This window comes from Cheilinus undulatus, linkage group 6, assembly GCF_018320785.1.
Source record: "Cheilinus undulatus linkage group 6, ASM1832078v1, whole genome shotgun sequence".
Lineage (NCBI taxonomy): Eukaryota > Metazoa > Chordata > Actinopteri > Labriformes > Labridae > Cheilinus > Cheilinus undulatus.
Window position 1 is genome coordinate 37,120,962 of NC_054870.1, and position 23,336 is coordinate 37,144,297.

Here is a 23,336-nt window from a genome sequence, read left to right on the forward strand (position 1 = left end):
AACGCCATTTTAATCTGCACAAGTATTTATATTGAGGAAACCTTTATTCAACAAGTATTTGTGGATCCTACCCAGTGTTTTCCGTCTGATACTGTAGATTTATGCAGCATATTTGGCTGTTCCTGCTGGTTAGAATTTGAATTTCTTATGCACATCCAAGGAATTAATGAAAGAGAAAATATGTATTATATTACAAATATTTTTATGTATATAGTTTAGGATATTTAGCTCTTTTTCATAGGTTTGGGACATAATCTTAAAAATATCTTTGGCTGCAAATCAAATGCAGGAGGAGCTGCTATATAAAAATATTATTTTGAAAATGAATATATATTTAAAAAAAAAAACACTCCTGTTTTATTGAGTAAAATACAGGTACCTTGTCTTCTCTAAATGAAAAGGGTTGATTTGCAGCATATGTCTCCTGGCAAATGGGTGAGAGATGTAAGAAGATTTGACTGAATTGGATTTGGTTATAAGCCACCGGGAGCCCCCAGGCTTTCTTTTTTAAGTCCCCTGCTTACATAAAGTAAAAATACTTCCGCACTGCTCATAAGTCACAGTGTGCAGAGTGCATGAGGCATTAACAGACCAGAGAGGTGTCATGTGGGAGCACTGAAGCAGGCAGAGGCAGATTCATCGTGAATAAGAGAAATGGCATTGTTAGGGTGTGAAATACCACACTTGCTGAGATAAGTTGTGATTTCTAAAAGCTAACATGTTAGGAGTAATTTTTCATGTCTCAGAAAAGAGCTCATGCCCTGGTTAGCAAATAGACAAACAGTATAAACAGCTGCATTTAAAAGAATCTGTGAATTCAATATTTGAAACAAAATGTTACTTTATGATGCATGTATAGCATTGAACTAAATTGTATGTGCAATAGCATCATGTATAAAGAATCAAAAGTGTTAATAAAGCTTATTTTTGAATCATACTTTTTTTGTGTGTATCTTTAATGCTTATTAACAAATTAGCAAACCATCTGCATCACAAAAACTCAGCCACAAAGAAAACAGCTCTTTCTTCATTCATATTAGCTACAGGAAGGATTTAATGACTGCAGCACATGCAGGTAGATTACAAAAGTAGATTGAGTTCTCCACTTACAACTTCATTGATTATAAGAGGGCTGACTAACATGGCTCTGCATATACAACATTACCAACTGAGCTCAAGCCAAAGAGGGCTTTAAGAAAGCAGCAGTGACCAAACATCACCTTTTAATCAACTGCTAACGAGCTTACAGAAGGCCTGTGGTACTGATTTGTAAGTTGGTGTCTTTTCTCAAGGCACGAATAGCCATAAATCAGTGTAAATCTTTATGAACCAGAGGAATACCCAGTGTATGTAAGAGGCCAAAATAAGAATTTCAATAAACAGTGTATGAAAAAGAAAGACAGGTGTACATTATTGTGCATTACTGTTGTTTTACTGTCCGTTTGAAGCATGCAAAAAGGCACTTTGACCCTTGACATTTGACTGTTTGGCCTTTACTTTGACCTCAGTAGGACTGGCTAGCAGATGTTGTTGTGCGTCATGTGTGAATATCCCTTGAACATCCCCTTCAATTAAAAGATTTCATTTTTTCCCTGCTGTTTTTTGCATCTACTGTAATAAAACAATGCAATCCCATTTAAAATTCATCAGTACCAAATGCATCAATGAAACACGGTGGAAAACTTCACAAAAAAACAATGTATATACCTTGTCCTTTTTAGTTTCTGATCTCAAAAGACACTTAATTTTAACATATCTGCAGGAGTGGTCTCCTAATGATAATTTTGAATTGCTCATTTAAGAAGCATTGATCTTATTCATGCGTCACTGCCTAAAGCGCTCATCTGCTTGGTATGATTGGCTCAGGCAGGTGCCTAAGAGGTGGCGTGCAAACTTCATAGTTCATACAGTAAGAAGAGAAAATATCACTTTCAAAAGCCCATTGGTCACGTCAAGGAGGTAAGCCAGCTTTGTGGTCTGACGGCACACCTTAAGACAGCGTGTAGGTGCAAAGGTCAAACATGAGTGTGTTTACTAATGCGCTGCTTTCTCTCTATGGAGGAGACTACCTTGTTTCCTAATAAAAATACAACATTTATGACAGAACTTAGACCCTTTATTGATTTGATATTGACTTGCAAACCCAAAATCCAAAAAAGTTTGGACACAATGTAAAATGTGAAAAAAAAAAAAAAAAGGAATGGGTGAAAGGTCATGGAAATTTATTGTTGGTTTTTGGCCTGGCCCTTTACATGCAGAGATTTCTCCAGATTCTCTGAAAGTTTACATCTTATGCAGGACTACAGATGGTTGAATGTCTTAATGTTTTTCCATGTATGTTGGAAATTTGTTCTTGAACTGTACAGTACAGAACATCACACTGTTATTGATTATGAATGAACATTTCAGGAGTGTTCCTTTTATGACAAATCACAATCTTATTACTTGTTACTAATGGTTCATTTTTGTTGGTGGTGTTTTTTTTTTAGTTTGCAAGACTTTTAGTTCAGGAATCAAATTCAGAAAGTGTATGTATATTCAAAATCATTTTAAGTTTTTTTTGGGAAGGATTTGCAAATTAGTGGGATCTGTTTTATTTCACATTTTACACAATGTCCGACTATTTTGGGAATAGGGTTACTGAAAGTTGGTGTGCATAATAAAGTGACAGTTCTTAAATATATATGTCTGGTAATGATTGCTGTTGTGATAAAAGTAATTAGACAGAATTCAGAAATATAAATCAGTGAGTACTCATAGTGTAAATATCAGTTTCTTCACCTACTGTATATCAAAAGGACAAAGGTTATACTTGGAAATGTATTTTTTAAAGCCATAGAAACAGCAGCAATAGTTAAGGCATATATTAAAATAATCAAAGGGGATCCATATTTGGTTGTTTGGAGTACTATATACTCGAAATGTAAAATAAGCCAACCCATTTCCTTGTTTGTAGTTGTCCTTTGCCTGAAGCTTTACCAAAAATGAGTCATTATTATAACACCTGCCTTCACCTGTCATCTCCACCCACAGCACAGCTATGGAAGCACACAGCTGAATTCATGTCAGCACATCCCCCACTAGAGGGGTGGAGCGAGAAGAAGCTCTTCTGCATTTCAAGAGACATGCATCATAACTGACCAATCAAAAACAGCCTGGTTGGTTTGACCATGGTCAAAACCCTCTCAAGGGTCCATATCTTCCATATAATATTTTGACAAAAGTATGGCATAAATAAGTCATTTAGACCACAAGAAACTGTGTTAAATGGTGAAAAAGGGATGTGATATGTTACCTTTAAAGACCCTGTAAAGTGAAAATAAATCCTTATTTAGGTTTGTTGTGTGACAGGTCACTGTGTTATAAACCCCCAGGTTAAATTTCAGTTAAATAAAACATTTCAAAGTTTCTAAAATTAAGCTTCAAAATAAGGAAAATGAACTGCTCTGTGATTTTATATTGTTGTGTTAGAGGGGTGGGGTCATTCCCTACTGTGAGCTCATGACATCAGGAGCCCACATATTGCCCCCGCCCACATGAAACCAAGCCAGGAAAGAGGTGAAAAACTTTCTAATGGTCTAAATCCAGAATTCAGTCATATGTAGATCTCAATGTTTTTACATGTTTACAGCAACCATATTCCAATATATCTAGAGTGTTAAGATGAAAATTTTGGATTTCACTTTACAGGGTCTTTAAATAGGGATTATACTGTAAGTATCAGAAATCAGATACTATACAGTACCAGGGTTGTCATGAAACCAGAGTTTTAAACTAAGAAGTGAGGCTAGTTAAACCGTTTTTCATACTCAATTTGACACTAGGCAACAAAAGGAAGTCATAATGACCAAATGTTGAGTCATTTTTTATTTTAAATGGCCAAATATTGCAGGTAAATGCCTTCACAAAGTCTAAATTGCACAATATTTCTAACAGAGCTAAAGCTAAGCTCACAAAGCAGCTACGTAAGCCACATCAATACGTAGCTATGTAGACTTTAGCTATGTTTGCCAAAGCTTATGTTGCTCGAACTAACTTTAACATTGGCTAGTAGCATCAACTACATAGCTAGCACAGCTATGTTAAGCTAAAGTGAGCCACTGTTCATGTATCTACTTCTAAAAGGGGTCCTTGCATGATTTTATCCTGGGTTAGACCTGTCTTTTTCTGTTTTATGAAATGTTTCTTTGTCTGTAATGTTTGAAATTTGATTATATCATGAGCCTAATTGATAGACTTTGTTAATAAGTCAAGTTGAATTAAAAAAAATCTAAAACTGGAAATTGTAATACATGCTCCATTCTGACAGAGACGGTCTTGTGCTAATAAAGGACTTGAATGAATCACAATTAAGGCTTTAACACTGAAAGATCTGGTAAAATAGTACTGGAGGGTTATTTGAAAGCTTTCAATATCAATAGTTGAGATTTAAAGACAGGAGACTTGTCCCCATTATTATTATTTCTATAAACTGGTATCAGAAAGCATCCAAATACTACAATTCTGACATCCACCGTGCATCCTAGAAGTCCATTAACAGAAGTCAGAGACTCAGGCGTATCAATAGCTGTGGATGAGGCTGTGGTCAAATGCTTGCTGGACAGTGTGTGTTCTATTCTGGGATGAATGATGACATTTATGAAGCACAAGAACTACCCATCATGTCTCAGCACAACAATAATACGCAGTGTTCTCTGTTCAGTCCAAAAGCTGCAAAAAAAAAAAAAAAAAAAAAAAAAAGACATTTTCTGCTTCCCATCTATTCCAGTTTCTCCATGTTTCATAATTCTTCTCTGTTTGGGAACTCAGCGGCCTCCTTAGGGTATCCTCCTCCTTGGTAACGGCCGTAAACTTCATCTTCTCCATTTCTCATAGAACATCAGGAAGCAGCATCCAGGCCATGACCCTGCTCCTTTAACTGGAAGGCTTTTATTTTTTTTACAGGCAAATTGTATTATTGAGCTAAACAGATAGCTAATGTAATCACACCAGGAACAGAGGGAGAAAGGCTGGAGTTCTTGAGAAGCATTCAGAGACCTTTTAAAAAGCATCTGCACGTGTTTCTTCCCAGAAGTGTCTGACGTATGCAGGCCTGCCTGGGGCTGTAAACATATTGTCTCATGACTCTGGGGAGAAAAATAGATGACGAGAAAGAATCCCTTACAGGGCTTTGGCACTTTGGACGGAAGAAGCGATAAATCTGTTGGGGTAATTTCATAGCAACAAAAGTGAAAAAAGAGGGGATTTTTTTTTTTTTTTTTTTTTAATTAGGCTATGTGAAGTGAAACAAACATGATGGCATGTAGAGAATGTTGCAGCATGGGAGCAAAGACCTGTTCTTTGTTTGTGAGGGGGTGTATAATGGGGGGAGGGGGTTGATTTGAGTGAGGCAGAGCAGATGTCAAGATGATAGGAGGGCTTCCCCACACCCCTCCATCACAGGCAGCCACATTTTGCATCAACCAGTCGCCATGGAAACCGAACGCAAAGCAAGAAATAACCCACTTGGAAACCCATTTGATGCATTCTTTTTTTTTGCAAACATGTAGTTTTAGGATGTTAAGGCAACACTACAGTAGCTTTTTTTTAAATGATGATTTATTTCTCTGGGTTTCCCACCCGCTTCCCGCATAGGCAGCCCGTGTGCGTCTGCGCCACACGCTGCAATCCGCTGCCTCATGTCAAGGCTTGATTTCTTTCCAGCTGATTCACGAAAAAAAACACCATTCCTTTGCCTATTGGGTGGATTCCTCCTACAGGAGCTTGCCTGACACGGCGAATGTGGCGTTTTTCAGCAATCATAGGCGTGGTTTTGGATGGAGATGCTCGCTCTGCTCCCGCTGGGATCCCCACCTGCCGTCACATCGCGTTTGTCACCGGGCCAGTTGGTATTTTCCTGAGCCGCTAGGGCGCGAATTTGATGAGATTTTGTTTTTTGTCACAGAGGATAGCATATTGATTTTCTATCCGGGGGTGTAGCGCAATTACAGCGCTGTGGACGTGAGGGGCGCCCGGTTTTATCACCTCCAGATCGGCGGCAGCGGCGGGGCACGTACGGCAGCACTGAGCGGAGATAAACAAGAAAAGAGCGGACGACGCAAGGTTTAGTGGGAAAGGAAGAAGAGAGGAGACTCCGGTTCATGTGCAGGGCTGTTCGACGCGCACGTCGTGCCCGCAGCAGTCCGGAAAGATGGAAAACACACGCAGAAAATCGCCCTGGCTCTGCGTACTCGTAGTGGCGTCTGTTTTACTCGTAGTGGACGGCAAGAGAGCCCGGCAGCCCCGCTGTCCCGCTTCATGTACGTGTACCAAAGATAACGCGCTGTGTGAGAGCGCAGCCACGATTCCCCGCGGTTTTCCCAACGATGTCATATCACTGTAAGTCATATTTTTACGCATTTTTTTTTAAAATCAAAATCACAACCAATGCTTGCCATGGCAGATATTTACGCAGCATGCTCTGCAGGCTTTCTGCTGCACAGTCAAGGAGCTGACTGGTTTCAGTGTGTTTCAAAGCGTGTCTGTGTCTCTTGCAGGTCCTTCGTCAAGTCTGAATTCACTGAAATCCCAAAAGAGAGCTTCATCCACACGCCTGCCCTGCATCTCCTGTGAGAAATCTCTCTGGAGCTTTTTTGTTCTTCAGTCTTTGTTTCATGCTGTCACTGATCAACGCCATGATTCATGTTGAAGACATCCCACCTCTTCTGAGGCTTTCATTAAGAAATAAGGAGCTTAAACCATGAGAACTGGAGCTGAAAATCATCTTTCTTATTCATTTCCTCTCATGAATTTTCATAACATAGTGGAGCGTTTCTCTCCTGGGCATCCACCCAAGTTTTGCCTTCAAATTGTATCTGAACATGTTGTGATTCAGACCTGGTTCAGACTGAGCTTTGTTTAGGGGGGAATCCCCTTTTTTGAAGAGGGAATCCTCTCTAATCTGCCTCATGGGGTGGAGGATCGCCTGAGTCACCCTGGCATTCAAAACAAACAAACAGAAAGCCTCAAAAAGGATTGATCTTTTGAGGGTTACTATTCATAAAAAACAGAGAGATGGGTTGTCTGTATTTCAAAGAACAGAGCTGTTAAAAAGGAAAAAGGTTTTAATATGTTGGATGTCTTTCTCTGCACAGCCTCTTCACAGCAAATAACCTGGAGTCTATAAGTGAGGATGCTTTCCTCGGCCTTCCCCATCTGGAGTATCTGTGAGTGGATAGAAAACGTACCTTAGGGGCCTTTTTTTCCCATTATCATCTCTGAGTCATGCATTTATTAATTGAACATCTTTTCCAGGTTCATCGAAAACAACCAAATCTCCTCAATTTCACCCAATGCTTTCCGTGGACTAAAAACCTTAGTGCATCTGTGAGTATATGCTTTTGTTTTATCACTTGATTGCGCCACTTTGTGAGCGATAAGAGATGAAAAAGCTTTCTGTTATTGTAACATTATGCATGCTGGTGCAGGAAAGCACAGTGAAACGCTGACAAAGTTCATTACACAACATTTATTGCAACACAGACGTTTCTCTGCATGCTGCACAGCTGTTATTATGATTCTGAAGCAAATCCTGCCACCTTCACTATCTTACTTAATACGCTTACAGCCCTGCAGCTGATGCTATAAACAGTCACTTTGCTCCAGATCAAGATAAAAGCTAGAAGAAACACTAAATTATTCATTATTTAACAGCTGTATTAAATATGTGATTCTGATTGGCCAGGCATGCACAGCAACCATTTGCTATTTCTCGATGGATAACTGATATTAAGAAAAAAACACACCATCACTAAGAAATGCAGGTTATTGCTGGGGACTTTGCTACTCAGGAGGTCTAAGTGTAATGATATCAATCTGCAGAAACAAGTCCAGTTAACTTGACGTGGTCTGTTTACTGTGGAAGGAGAAGAAAGCGAGGAAAACTGCAGTGAAATGAGGATAAAATAGCTTAAAATGTATGTTATCACAGAGAAATCAACAAATCTGAAACTGGCACCTGAAGTAAACACATGACAGATTGTACTTTTGGCCCTGGTGGCATTTAGGGACTGCTGAAGGGGGAAGAAAATGTCAGCAGACTCAAACATGACAGGGCAGAAAAACTCAGTCAAGTGCGGCACCGATTCATGCAGCTCTGCACCGTCTCACTTAACTATCAGTGAAAATGTTCAGTTTAATGCAACAGCTAAGTTAGCTCGTCTTAAGACATTTTCAGCACAATGTGGATAGTGGAAGCTAGCTATGAAGGCTCCAGACAGAGTTAACCACTGGACACAGTGCTAACTATGGATTCTAAGGGGCCACGGCAGCTCATAAGGGGGTGAAATGGGGCTGGCACATGAGACCTAGGTCTGCTGAAGTCTTTCTTTGTTTATCCTATTCTTTAAACTTTAAAGTGTATGTTAATTTGTTCATAAAACCAAAGCACTGAGTGACAATATTCAGCACAGAAATGTACAACATGCTAAAACCAGCCGTCTGCGACTTGACAAGCTGAATCACGGCGACCGCATCAGACCGCTTGATTTAAGCTGCAACAACTCAGTTCAGACCGCTGCCACTCTCACCAGCAACATTCTAAAATGGTCTCGTTGCACATCTTTGGTCTGAACTGGGCTTTAGCTGCTCATAAGGAGGGAAGGGGGAGGGCTTACAGGGGCCTGGCCTCATGTGGGACTAATTGTAAAGTTGAGCTATGATAACCATATTTTATTTCAAACCTAAATTAGAATTATTAGTACCAAAGCAGCAAAAATAAACAAATTAATTCTAGTTTGATTTAATTTATTTCTGTCCTTTTCACATATACAACTCAAATACACTGGTAGAATGATGATAAATGAACTTTAAGTTAAAGCTGTTCTAAAACTAAATGGTAGCAAAAGATGTAGTCTGAGCCTTAGCTTATAACATCAAACCCTTAAAACAGAATAAAGCCTTTTTTGGTAGTGTTAGTAATGTGAATTGACCAAATAGAACCAAACCATTCGGCTCATAATGTCAAGTTTCATTAACACACCAGATACTGTTTCTAGGGATGAGCAATATTATTGGCATGATATCAGACCACTTTTTCCTAGCAATTTTTGCCTCTTTTAACCTATTTTTGCCACATTTAACAAGTTTTTCCCTCATGCTACCCTTTTTTGACACTTTTTTTAAACCTATAAAAATCCAACGGCCCACTGGAGGGCTGGCAGATTTTTTTGCAGCTATTCAGTAATTTGAAAAATGTTAATAAAACAAGTTATACACCACCAGAAAGCTCTATTTCTAAGGATTTTGACCATATAAACCCCATCAGGATTAAATCACAGCAGCAGCCACAGTTAATGCATTTCTTAGACAACAAACAAACAATAATCAATGAGATACAGCCCACCGTTAGAAGCTCTCCTGTATTCTTCTGACCATAATATTCCATCGAAGAAAGAGTCCACACAATCTAAATCCAGTCAGATATTTAGTCCAGAAGCAGAATAACATCCATAAAGCTCTATGGACAAGTTTGGTATGATTTCAAATTTACTGTTGTTGTTCTCAATAGTCCACTGTATTTGCTGTAATTATGTCTTTTTTCCAGGCAGTTATTAGCAATATTATATAGAAAAATGTCTGCCAGCTGGGATCCTTTTTGGAGTCTTCAGTTGGAAAAACCTAGACTCTTCCTAATAAAAACAAGTGTAAAATACTCATTTTCTGTTCTATTGTTTTCATTTCCAGCTAAAATCTCCCAGCTATAGTCATCTATAGGCCTCTGTTTCAGTATAAAAATTCAAACATGTATAAAACTATTTGGTTTTGTTGTAATACTCAACACCAGTAGCAGTTACAGTGAGTCTGACAGTCTCAGCTGTTAATATAAGCCTATATCAGCTGTAAATATTGACTGTATGAATGAATAAGTTAATGAGATTTGAGGCTAGAACAACTGACCTACGTCAGCTGAAGTCATTCTTTGTTCATCCTCATTCCTTAAACGTTAAAGTTTGTTTTAAGCACTGAAAGTTGTTAATTCATTCATACTTAATGTTTACATTTTGTCTTTTAAGGCCTTAAGTTTTAGATTTGAACTTTATTTAAATATCGGTATCAGCTGAAAGGAATTTGGAAATGTCAGCATATCAGATTTTGAAAAAATCCAATACTGTGCATCCCTACTTCTAATCAATGATTTCCTGAGTTAGTTTTGTGTGTGTAGTAGGCAGGATAATGTACAGTGAACAGGCTGTTATCACAGAAAGGAACCCAGACAGGATGAGAAGAGACTTGTCTCGCCCTGTTGGTGTTGCATCCTTTACTTGATGTCAGCACAAAACCCATTCAGTTACCCATTTGATTGATTAAAGACTAAATAAAACAAGATGGCATGATCATGAAGAGTCTCTAGGAAAGAGAACTCCTCAACAGCTAAAACTACTTCTTTCCAGACTTTTGTGACACAGAAAGCCATGGAATGGCTGAGAAGGCAGCTCTAAAAATAGCTTCATGTTTCTTCAAACTCACAGTAAGCAATGTTCCTGCCCCCAGTCTCCAAGGTGGCAATACTGATGTTCTTTATTAGATAACTTTGTTAACCTGACATGCCAGATGGATTTGTTTCACACATCCATCTGGGAAAGCTTCAATAGGAAATGTTTGAGAAAAGGCAGAGGATTTGAAAAAATACTCTGAGAGTGATTGGATGAACGTTCTGTCTATCACATCTCTACGGGCCAATAAGAGCAACAAAACACGTGACCTAGCAGTTATTGAGCTGTGCGTGCACAGCTACTAAGGAATAACGCGAAATATGGCAACTATAGACATGTGAGTACTCGACTTTTGTCATTGTTGAAAAGTAAACAACTCACTGCTGTTCTTTGTTCTTCTTTTAACAAAGAAATGTTGTCAAGTTCTGATAAAACTGGCGCTTTAGCAGCATCCACACTAATCTCTTCCTCCATAACTGCACCAGCTCTTGCTGCTGCTTGTTAACGTCACGACTCTGCTGCGCCTGAAAGTGCTGCCCCTCGTTGATGACTGGTCCTGTCACTTTCTAATCGGGCCCAAATGTTTCAGATGGGTGGTTAACAAGATGGATTCGCCAGTGAAAAACAAGGAAATGGGCGTGTCCATCTGCTTTGCAAGGTTATAACTTTGCGTGACATGGCAAGAAAATCCTGCAAAATGTAAAATTTTTAAGTACAAATGCACATTAAAACAGGCCCTAAAGGATTCTATCATCTAATACGAACACTTGTGGTAGATCTATTATATTCATGACAAAACAATAATACTACTATAGGATGATTGTCACAGTAAAGCTGCTGTTTGCTTTTCTTTTTCAGGAGTCTGGCCTACAACAATCTGGAGACTCTGCCCAAGGATTTGTTCAAGGGTCTCGAGGCTTTGACAAAAGTGTGAGTGTGACCCTACATTATCTTCAAAAAATGGAAAAAAATTGCAGTGTTACATAACTTGAAGCATAATCGATGCTATTGTGAAAGATGAGCTCTGCTATATTTAGTGCACTGTGTCATTATTCCTCTTCAGCCAAGGCTTGAAGAATGTGTGGGTGGTGCTTTTAGCACCATTAAAATTACATGCGGCAGTGAGGAGAAGATAGTTAGCAATCCATCACACCCTGAAGACCGTCAGTGCTCTTTTGTACTCCATCTTGATATTAATTTGAGCTCAGAGTAAAGCTGTGGGGGCTACAGAGCAAAGCCATCATATGTACATTGTTTAGGGACTGAAGGGGGGCGCTGATAATGAAATCAATTGTTTGTCCCTTTCAGAGATCTGCGAGGGAACCAGTTCACCTGTGACTGTAAGCTCAAATGGCTGGTGGAGTGGATATATAACACCAACGCCACAGTAGACCAGATTTACTGCAAAGGCCCGGCCTCACAGATGGACAAGAAGATCAACGATCTGGTACCACAATCGTTTGACTGCATCACAACAGGTGCAGTTGAGAAACTACTGCTGCTCTCAATGTTTTCAAATGCTACATTTAGAGTTGAATGTGTCAAAGAGTGTTATTTACTATGTCAGGTTAGATCACTTTAGCTCCTTTCACATGTGCACTACACTCTAAAGTTTCCTGAAACTGTGTGGGAGGGGAAATCCAGACAATAAATTGCACCGGTGTATAAGACACAGCGTTTTTGGGGGTCCACCAGAGGAGAAGGGGTTGAAACTGTCTTCCTTTGTAAAGATTTGTATTGCATTCAGCAAGGTCCATGATGTTGAAGTGTCTGTGCAGCTGTATAGTTTTTATAATGCCATCTGTTTCTGCCATGTGGAAATGCACTACTGCTAGCTATCATTACGGTAGGTTACCTACCAGCCTACACTTATGTTGTAAATACTGAGCCTTAGCACACAAGAAACTTGGCCCACCTCCGCTGTTCACTTTCTGTTAATGAGTCTTAAATCAAACCAGTGCTTCTCGAGGATTATTTACTTAACAGTGTATCACAGTTTTCTTTGAGTGAAGGATTATGACCAAGTGAGGTAGAAAAGCTCTTAAAAAGTGGACCCATCAGCCTAACCTTGCAAAGCAGACAGATTTACCAGGCTTCAGAACTGTCATCAGGCAAATCCATCTTTAAAAGCTCCAGTCCACAACGTTTGTGCCAAACTGACCACTGTGTGATACAATCAGCGCCATTTGGGGAGAATGAGGCGGTGGCTATGGGCAGAGTTTAGTTGTACTTGAAGCTGTTTGCAATGGCTACCTCCTATGCGGTGATTAGCTTGGCCATAGCTCTAGTATAGCACCAATTTTACCAGAATTTGACCACGTTTCTGCATGAAATAAAGAATAAAAATACACTTAAAGCTGGTCATGATGGGGAACATGTTTTCGCTCTTCCGCTGACCTGTTTGTGACAGTTATGGGAGGAAAGGATTAGTTGTTGTGTGAGTGGTTGATACAGTGGCTACTAGTGGAATGATTCACTCGGACTTAGCCACAGCGACAGTTTTGTCAAAATTGTGACCACATTTCTTTAGTAAAACAAGGCCAGAGAGCAACACAGGAAGCTTTTTATGACAGAAAAGATGTTTTCACTCTTCTCCCAGTCTTCTTTGGCATGGGTTGCGATAATAATAGGTGTGTTTTGCTGTTGTGTCCAGTGTTTGCTGCCACAGTAACTGTTAGCACGTATGCACTTTAATTGGAACTGGCCAACATTTTTTTTAAAGAGGAAAGAGCCAAACTGAAAGCTTGCACGCATAATTTTTTATGTGGTCTGATTGGCCTGTCATGAATATGACAGACAGAATGTTCCTCCAATCCCTTCTGAGAATTTTTAGGAAAATTTCCCCAAACCTTTTCTATGGGAGCTTTCCCAGATGAATGTAAAATATATTAATGCAGTGGATATCTGAAACAGTCGATCTGGTGTGTCAGGTTACCATCAGCATGGTCTGAGTTACTCTCTAACCCACTGAAGTGGACGCTTGCAGTATACAATGAATAGGGAAAATTTTTATTTTAATCAGGTAGGGTGCATATAATGCCTGACGGTAGCTGCTGCATTTTGCAGAAATGACAGCATGTATCAGCATTTTATACTGATGTTTTGACTGTGCTGTTCTCATGCATGTTGTTGTGATACTAACTCAGTGATCCAAGTCCCTATGAAGATCCCTCCTCCTACATGCACTATCAAGATGCTCCAGTTACACAAAGAATTTCCAGTTAAAAGATCACATCCAACACTGACTATCTTATGATTTGAGTTACATGTTTAGAGGTTAATTCAGGAAATTATTGGAACCATGATGTCCTGTATTTGTCTGGAAATTATTGAGACTGTAAACATGAAAAGGGCTGGTGAGACATTGTCTTTTATTAGTAGTATTAGTTGTTTGTATGAGTATGAGTTGTTTCTAAAGCAAAAATATTACTTCAGTTTATGGCTTCAGCTGGAGAACATTGCAGTTTACAATAAAACATGAAAATACCTCAGATGAACTCACAGAAATACTGTTATGATGTGAAGGAATTAGGTCAATAAAATAAATAGACCACAGTCATTAAAAAATTGGGAAAAAACCCATTTAACCACCTGCATTGTAAAATCTGAGGAACACAACCCATCCTTTTAGTTGTATATTGAGGTACTGGTTTACTAGCAGAAGAGCTAATGATAGCATTAATCTGACAAAGGGAACAAGTAAAACACTCACAAATGTTAAATTAAAAATGACTTACACTTGGCTGCAGACAAAGCCAGTTATCTGGAAATTGGAGGTGAGTTTTCAAGGAATAACCACAAGAACAAGCAGGAGCACCAGGTATACATCAAGGAAGTCCCAACTGAAAAGGGGGTCCTGGTTAGGTGCCCATGTTTATGCCTAACCAGAAATGTCCAGTCAGGGGTGCTGTGTATTACCCTAACACGATTAGAGCCTTATACCTCGACCTTTTTCCCTTTCAGAGTTTGCTTCCTACCAGTCCCTGAAGTTTGAGTCCATATCAGTGGAGGCCTTTTCCTTTGGGAGTGACCAGTATGTGGTGTTTGCTCAGCCCTTCATTGGGAAATGCAGCTTTCTCGAGTGGGATCATGTGGAGATGGTCTTCAGACACTTTGATGATATTGACAGTAAGTGAAAAAACTAAAATCTGTTATTTCAACTTATTAGATCATTTGCTTCGATACCTTTTTTTCTATTGATACTGTTTCAGTTACAAAGTCTTGAGTATTAACCAATACCAGCAAGTAATTTTCCAATACCAGAGTGGTAGAAAAACACATCCTGGATTGGAAGACACAAATTGCTAACAACTAAAAGTATAAAACATTGCTGTAGTCTCAGTGATGTCACCCAGTGGATTCTGAAACTGACCTTTGAAGTCCAAAAAACGGTGGTCATGTTGGAAATGCTGTCTTACGCTCTTACAGTCTTACAGTAGGAGACCATAAAACATGAGGAATGTTTCATCAGATTTTTAACATTATAATACTCCAGACACAATAGGGAACAGTAAAATGATTGTATTGACACTGCATACTTGAGTATTTTTTGGACAAATAGTCAGTTGCGACAAGCCTGAAATGAGGTTGTACTCCCACTGTAATTGAGGGGGAAAGATCTAGTGTGATGCCCCCTTTACCTTTTAGGTGATGTAGAAAGTGCCTTGAGTAATCAGATGATTAGAAACAGCTGCACAAGCTCAAGTTCATTTACCAAGTCCAATAACTCTTGGTAATTTGCTACTAATTTCTACAGGTGGAAAAAGACATGACTGTTGTACTCAAGTAAAAGTACAGTTAGTCTGGATAAAATTCTCTTATGTAGAAGTAAAAGTAAAAGTATTGGTCTATAAATCCACTCAAGTAAAAGTGAAAAGTATTTGATTTGATATTTATTTTAAGTACTGAGTACAAATTAGCTACTGTAGAGTAGTTCAGTAAAATATGATCTTTCCTTATTGGTGATAAAAAAAGAAAATAGATCTCCAACCAGGTTGTTCAGGTAAAGTCGCAACTCTGTAATGAAGATAAATATACAGAAAAATTGACAGTGTTAATTGAACTCATAAAGAGTTAAATGTAGCTCTTTAAATGAGCCTATATATAGTTAAACTACACTTTTGAAAGTGTTAAACATTTTAAAATACTACAGAGCTGCAGAAACTGTTGAAAATCTGTAGGTCTCACATCAAAAACAGCAACAACCCACCAGAATAATGTATCAAACAACCCCAGCAGGGGTCACTGTATAACATGCAAACATCTGAAATACTTCTTAACACTCTGCTAAAGGGCATGATGGTAGGGCTCTGCTCACATAGACCCCAGGGTATACAGAGTTAAACTAACACTAGTGGATCAACACTACTCAGAATGAAGTTAAAATATACTTTGGGAGTTAAATTCAACTCTGAAATGTTTAACCCTGAGATATAAACACTCTAGTTTTTTTGTACTTCATAAGTGGCTTTAGTTAAAACTACCACAGGTAACTGCTTGTAAGTTTTTGATTTGACAAATATAAACCAGCCACTTTGTTTATTATTATCACTCCATAATCTTCCAGACATGTCAACGTTTTATGGGGCTAATAAATTACTGTATAAAATTGCTGCAATGACTGGCATTCTTACCAGGATCCAATGTTGAGTTTAAGCATGTTGTAAAAGGGTAACAGGAATCCTGGTTTTGGTCTGACAAGGGAGTCTAATTAAGGCACCACCACAAGCAAAAAAGACAAGCTGTATGTCCTTTCTTTCTCTTCTCTAGGCACATCCACCGTCATCTGCAAACCACTGGTCATTGATAACCAGCTCTTTATCATTGTGGCTCAGCTGTTTGGCGGCTCACACATCTACAAGCGTGACACATCTGCCAATAAATTCATAAAGCTCCAAGGCATTGACATCCTTAAAATCCGCAAACCAAATGACGTTGAGACGTTCCGCATTGATGGAGAATCATTCTTCGTCATAGCTGACAGCTCCAAAGCAGGATCCACTACCATCTACAAGTGGAACGGCAACGGCTTCTACTCTCATCAGTCGCTCCACCCGTGGTACAGAGACACCGACGTGGAGTACATGGAGATCTCCTCCAAACCGCATCTCATCTTGTCTAGCAGCTCTCAGAGGCCGGTCATCTACCAGTGGAACAAGACCACCAAGCTGTTCGACAGGCGCACAGACATCCCAGAGATGGAGGATGTCTACGCAGTGAAGCACTTCCAGGTCAAATCAGACCTCTACATCTGTCTGACGCGCTTCATCGGCGACTCCAAAGTGATGCGCTGGGACGGGGCGCTCTTCAGGGAGCTGCAGACCATGCCTTCTCGAGGCTCCATGGTATTCCAGCCTTTTACTGTGGGCAGCTGGCAGTACGCCATCCTGGGCAGCGATTACTCGTTCACACAGGTGTACCGCTGGGATGCAAAGAAAGGCGAGTTCGTCCACTTCCAGGAGGTGAACATCCAGGCACCCAGGGCCTTCTCGCCAGTCTCCATAGACAACCGACAGTTCCTGCTGGCGTCAAGCTTCAAAGGGAAAACTCAGATTTATGAGCACCTGGTCATCGATCTCAGCAACTGAGCCCTTTCTTTCGTGACTGGTTGAATATTTGAGTGTTTTCTGAGATTGCTGAACAAAACAGAGAGGGATAATTTGATCCTAAATTGAGCATGGCAGGCATTTCTCTTCTCTAAAATCTTCAAATGAATCGAGTGAATGTTAATACAAATGCATGCATCTCAACCAAACCCATCTGGCTGAGATGGATGCGGAGTTGAATGCCTACTCAAGCTAGGATTAGACCCGGTATGTTGCCAAGACATTAATGCATGACCAGGGCCTCACACAGGCCATCTCATCCTGATGAATGCAGCACCCATGCCCATAGATCCATTCAATGTCGCATCGGCCAGTAGGTTATTTTTCTGTGTTCGGCTTTTCATGTGACTCAGCAATGTTTATACATTTGTAATCTCATATATTTATCTACAGAAATTAATAATGAAATGGTACTTTTTAACCTATTAACATATTTAACTGAACAAATCTGCCAAAACGAAATGTTTACAAATTTTTTCTCTTTTCACTTTTAAGCTTAAAGATTTGTATTTGAGTGACACTTTTGTAAGTTTAAGAGGGACCACTACAGTTAGCTACTCATTTGTTAAGAGTTATTGTTTAAACTTTTGTTTTTAATTTGGAAACTGTTGGAAAATCTTTTGAAAATGTCCTTGCTAGTTACACTTTTATTGTTGATGGTTTTTAAAGTTAAAGTATTGAAAATACAGTTTTTCATAAGAATTATGGGGGAGATTTTTGGGGACACTTGGAACTATTTTCTCACACTTAATGGACCTGAAATGACAAACAGAGGATATTCTTCATAATGTTTGACTAACATGTGTACAAGCGTTTGTCATGATTACAATTAAGTTAACTAATATCATGCTGTTTAGAATCAATAAAAGTTTACATTATTAAATGTTATCTCTCATCTGAGCTCCCTGCTAGCGCTGTGTTGGGTTTGAAATACAGATACCGAATCCTCAAGGCAAAACTACAGAAGCCCCAATAGGTCATGTATCTATACATTTCGCATTACTGTTTTCACTCTGAATTTAATTGGTTGTTTTAAGATCTTGATTTCTGGATCTCAGGATCTTGGGATGTCATTCAACAAGTTTTTCCATGACACCAGCCAAAGAGAAACTCGCCATCACAGGCAAACAAGCATGCCATTACAAGGTAAGATATACAGTCAAGACATTGAGAAAACAATCATGAATCACGCATTATCACAGGAAACTAGATGTGAGGATATATGTACATTAATGGTTTTGATAATTCTGACTAATTTTAAATTTAGTCTTTTGATGAAAATGTTCCATTTAAGTCAAATTTGAGTCATTTTCACCCAAACTCAAAAGACAAAAAGTCAAATATTTTAGTCCAGTTTTAGTCAATAAGTCCTCACAATTTAGTTTTCACCTCTACTCAAAATACTATTTCTCTTAACATTAATTAGCTACACTATAAAAATAAAAGCAAGATGCTCACTAAACTATGATTACAACTTAGTTTAAAATAAACTGATAAAAAAAACTGACATACCTTGAATAAATGACTTATTAAACGCAGCAGTTCCCAACCTGTGGTCCAGTCACCAAAAATTTAAGGGGGGCCCTGTCTGCTCTGATTTGTCAGAATAAATGTGAAAATAGTTTTGAAGTAACATAATAAGAAACATAACAACTGTGTACTAGGGTCAACCTAGAAGATAAAACAATAAATGGGACATGCTAATTTTGTGAAAAGGGTCAATTTTTGCAGACAAAAAAATATAAGGGTTGAGACAATAAAGTGGTATATTTACAAGAAGACAAACTCAGAATTTCAGAGTTGAAAAGTTGTAAATTTACAGGAAAAACTCAAAATTTCTGAGTTTAAAGTCTTAAATTCTGACAATATAAACTCTGAAATTTAAAGATTTTAGCATCATAAATTTACAACAGTGAAGTCAAAAATTTACAAGAAACCAAACTGCAAACAGTGGTTCACTTCCAACTTTATAACACCAGATAATTTTAAGTTTTGGTTCCTATGTTAAAGTAAAAAAGAGAATTTCGAGGTTTTTTTTTCTAAAAACTCACTAGTTCCTCTTCATTATAAATTTTTTTCTGAAGTGGCCCTAATACAGCCTTATAATAATGGACAGGTTATACATAGATCCCCCAAGGACAAGTAAATGTAGGATTATTATGCTGGGCTATTTTCAATAAAAACATTTTAAAATGTTGAATTTTTCCATGTGGGACAGCAGGACAATGACCCCAAACAAACCTCAAAAAGCACCAAGAAATGGTTGGAGACAAAGTGCTGGAGAGTTCTGAAGTGGCCAGCAATGAGTCCAGATCTAAATACCTTTGAACACCTATGAAGAGATCTTAAAACTGCTGTTGCAAGAAGCACCCTTCAAATCTGAGAGACCTAGAGCAGTTTGCAAAAGAGTGGTCCAAAAATCCAGTTGAGAGGTGTAAGAAGCTTGTTGATGGTTATAAGAAGTGATTAGTTTCAGTTATTTTTTCCAAGGGTGTGCAGCCAAATATTAAGTTGAGGGTGCCAATAATTTTGTCCAGCCCATTTTTTAGTTTTGTGTAAAATTATGTCAATTTTGGCTTTTCTCTTCTGATTTTTTGTGTTGTTCCAATGCACATAAAGAAAATAAAGGTGTGAGTACCAAAAACATTTTTAATTGCAGCAATTTCTGGGAGAATGGTTTATCTTCTTGAAAAATTCCAGGGGTGCCAATACGTTCGTCCATGACTGTACATCAATACTTTGCCAAGATGATAAAACTATCTGCTTTATAAAGCAGATACAGCACATTTCTTCTCCAAACAACTCAATTTATTTAAGGTTCTTGCCAAAACCCGAATTTTCCCAAAGTTACATTTGAACACGTCATGTTGATATTTAATTTACCTTTATTTATAATATTGAGCTGACCCTCATAATGCAACAAAACACCTCATGTAGTAAGACAAATAATCCTGCTGGTTTCAGAACTGGAGTAATATTTTCAACTTAAAGGACTTGATACAAAGTTTGGGTATTTGAACGAGGATGATGAAGAGCACTGTCCAGCAGCAGCAACAGATCAGTCTAAATTTTATTACCAGAAGCAATCAGAGCAGGGATTTTTTTCAACAAGGCCATCTTGGTTTAATTTGATAGAAAAACTACCCCATCCTGCACAGAGGACCTATTGGTTCAATCCACCTAACAGCTTGTGCTCTCTCTGTCACACTGCTTCATACAGGAACGCACACAAAAAACACACATGCTCATCTCTGCTCATGTTTTTGAGAGATTACATGCACGGTGGAGATATATCATGGATTTCGAATATCATGTTATTTGAATATGAGAAATTAAGTGAAAATGAATACAAACAAATAAAATCCTTTTTTATTTTCTCCAACAAAGTGCACGCCTCAATTCTACAAAGCAGCACATTACAATGTAATGGAATAAATACAACAAAATCTGCTGAATTAAAAATAAAAAAACAAGCAAGGAGATACACAAGTACCTGCATAATCACACCGTTGGCAGGGTTAAAGCAGGCTCTTTAGAAAGACTGCACCAAAGTTGATCTTTTCATGCCTCCTCTGTACTTTGGATAACGACATCCTGTCCTTCCTTACTCATCTTTCAGAAGACAACTGATTTAAACCCTGCGGTTTTTGAAATTGAGGACTACCAAACTAACACGAAAGAAATACAGGTGCATACTCTCATGTTCATACACATCACCCTGGAAAACTTGTGCAATTTGCAGCCGGATCTCCAAAATGGCCGACCTACTGCTGAGAGAAAATAAAGTGAACACATTTTCAGTTTTAACTGAACGTACTACTCAAGTCTATGTGGTGCAACTTAGTGTTTTTTCCGTAGGCAAATAAAATATAACATAAAAGGCAAGGGAGCACATCCCTTAATATTCAACAAAATAATTTAGTGCTCTTTAAATAAAATTAAAAACACTATTTTCATATGGTGGCTCTTAAAAAAGAATTAAAAAACTCACAGACTGAAAGGATAATGGTTAAAGAGACATCAATTATATCAGGAAAGAACTCAAATCCCATGAAAAAGACATATCGACAATAAAATTCTGTACAGAACGTAAAATCAATATACAATACAGTACCTGCAGATGTTATGCATACAGTACAATTCTCTTTTTACATAGTTTTAGTATGACTCCAGCCTGATCTATATACTGAGTTAACATAGGTGGAAAAGCGGCTATTTTCACGTTCATTACTTTAATGATTATTCAGCGAGAAGAGTAGATCTTGTAGTAGGCGTTTAGAAAAAGAGATTGAAAACATTATTGCAGAATGGTCATCTTCTGTTGCATACTGTATGTGTTACATGAATGTGTCCTATGACGAGGAGCAGCGGGCCGATGAGAGAGACAGAGGGCTGGACGGAAGAGAACAAAAAAGGGCAAGGTTTGCTGTTTTTACTGTCTCTTCATCACAGAGGTTAAACCTTGTGATATCTCTCTGATCCACTACCCTGTACAGTACATTCGTGGCCAGTATTGCACGTTTACCAGCCGAGTCCACCCTGATTCTGCGCGGCGAGGACCTTCAGTGCTGAATTTTTGTCCTGTGAGTCGACACTAATCCAGTGATGAGATGAGACCGCAACCAGAGCTCACCAATGACTGACTGGGACGACTCCATCTGCTGTCACAGTTTGAGCTCGTTGGCAATTTTGCAGGCGATATTCTTAAAGGCGATGGACGTGCCCGATATCCTTTTGAAGCGCACGCCGTTGAGTGAAAGGCGGGGCAGCTTGCAGACCTCCATCTCCCACTGGACCAGGTTGTCCTGGCGGGCGTCCCCGTGGACGCAGAAAAGCAGGAAGCGTTCACGCTGCTCGTAATCGCAGCTGTTGGCATCCAGGACTTTGCGGATCTCTCTCATCATCTCTGCCGGCTCCATGGAGGAGGTGGTCTTCATGCTCCAGGTGAAACGCAGCGAGCGGGGTTTGGAGTCCCGACCGCCATCCTCTTTGCTTTCACCTGACGCGCTTCTAGAACAAGAGGGGAAGAAAGGCGGAGGACAGACAGAGAGAAAGAGAAGTGGAGAGGTGATGACGAGGCATAGGTGAGTGAAAGGCTCTCTGGGAAATCTAAGTCTCAAAAGAAGTCTCACCTTGGTGTTTCTGTCCTGACACTGGCCTCTCCCTCACTAGGCACCCTGAAATAAACCAGGAATACACTGTTACTCCCAAGAGCTGGCTTAACATTGGTACCCCCACCCACTGTAAAACAACACCCCCATAATCACTGGACAAAAAGAGGGGTGTCAGGCATCATGCCAGGAAAGAATCCACAGTCCTGGGTATCAGGGATCAGCACACACTAAGGTCACTGTGACATCTGCAGTAAAAGTGACTCTAAAGACTTTATCTGTGCCTGATCTCTTCTCTTTAGCTCAGCATGAAAACGGGATAGTAATAAGAAGAAAACCAGCAACTGGAGGAGCAAATAACGTGGCTTAGCTTAGTACAGGAAGGTGAGCTGTGAGGTCTGTTTTCGAGGCACAAGGGGAGGAAATACACGGCAGAACAAAGGTGTCAGTAGGCAAGGGTGTGGTGTAGTGGGCAAGTACGTCAGGGGTTAAAGAAACACGGGCCAAAGTCAGTCATAGTGGGAACAGGGAGGGTTTTATTTTGAAAAGGTGGGGCAGGTGCAGCAAGCGTTGTGTTCTCCTACCTCCGGGTCGACCTGAAAGACATAGCTCTATGCGGGGGGGAGAAAAGGAGAGAAAGCTGTGAGCCTCTGCCAGGTGGGCCAGCGTGAAGGTGACACAAGAAGCCAATAGCAGTATGGATGAGGAGCTTCTATCCTTTGGCTGTCACGCTGACAGCAAAGGGTAAAAGTGTGGAGGTTTAATACGCTTATTGAGGATTGGGGATATAAAAGGGAGTGAAGGTTTCTAGAGAAGCAAAAAGTGGGGGACTTTTTTCTGCTTTTAATGCTGAAAAAAAGTCAATACTTGATATAAACACATTTTTACTAGGAATACAATAAAGAATTCCAACAATTTTTGAGGATTTAATTCAAATTGTGAGCTCAACAGAGACAAATGCATGAATATCTTTATATTTCTCTGCATACAATTTGAAGGAACAGAGAATGTATTTGCTTTCTCAACTTAGTGATTTTTTTCAATCAACAGCTGATCATTCCTGCCTATATTTTATTTTCTCTAATAAGCAAAAAAAAAAAAAAAAAAAAAGAGAAAAATGAGTTATATCAGGCATATTCTTTCATCAA

At 39.1% G+C, this 23,336-nt stretch overlaps 2 protein-coding genes across 3 annotated transcripts in view; one reads left to right on the forward strand and one right to left on the reverse strand.

The window, feature by feature from the left end:
- The first annotated feature begins 5,593 nt into the window (after nucleotides 1-5,593).
- On the forward strand, nucleotides 5,594-17,960 carry LOC121511356 (leucine-rich glioma-inactivated protein 1-like). The gene is made up of 8 exons (XM_041790005.1): nucleotides 5,594-6,378; nucleotides 6,537-6,608; nucleotides 7,134-7,205; nucleotides 7,294-7,365; nucleotides 11,331-11,402; nucleotides 11,781-11,950; nucleotides 14,436-14,600; nucleotides 16,242-17,960. Exons 1-8 carry the CDS (start codon nucleotides 6,191-6,193, stop codon nucleotides 17,057-17,059), a joined length of 1,629 nt encoding a protein of 542 aa, XP_041645939.1. The 5' UTR covers nucleotides 5,594-6,190; the 3' UTR covers nucleotides 17,060-17,960.
- A 2,464-nt stretch (nucleotides 17,961-20,424) lies between these two features.
- LOC121510986 (serine/threonine-protein kinase MARK1-like) overlaps nucleotides 20,425-23,336 on the reverse strand; it is a 54,506-nt gene continuing 51,594 nt past the window's right edge. The window contains exons 17-18 of one of the 2 annotated variants that reach the window (XM_041789437.1): nucleotides 22,210-22,254; nucleotides 20,425-22,084 (exon numbers count right to left, since the gene is read on the reverse strand). In XM_041789437.1, the coding sequence (XP_041645371.1) occupies nucleotides 21,742-22,084; nucleotides 22,210-22,254 (388 nt within the window). In that variant the 3' untranslated portion in view covers nucleotides 20,425-21,741. Of the gene's footprint in view, nucleotides 22,088-22,209; nucleotides 22,255-23,336 lie in introns of both variants that reach the window. The other variant, XM_041789436.1, reaches the window with a different exon arrangement.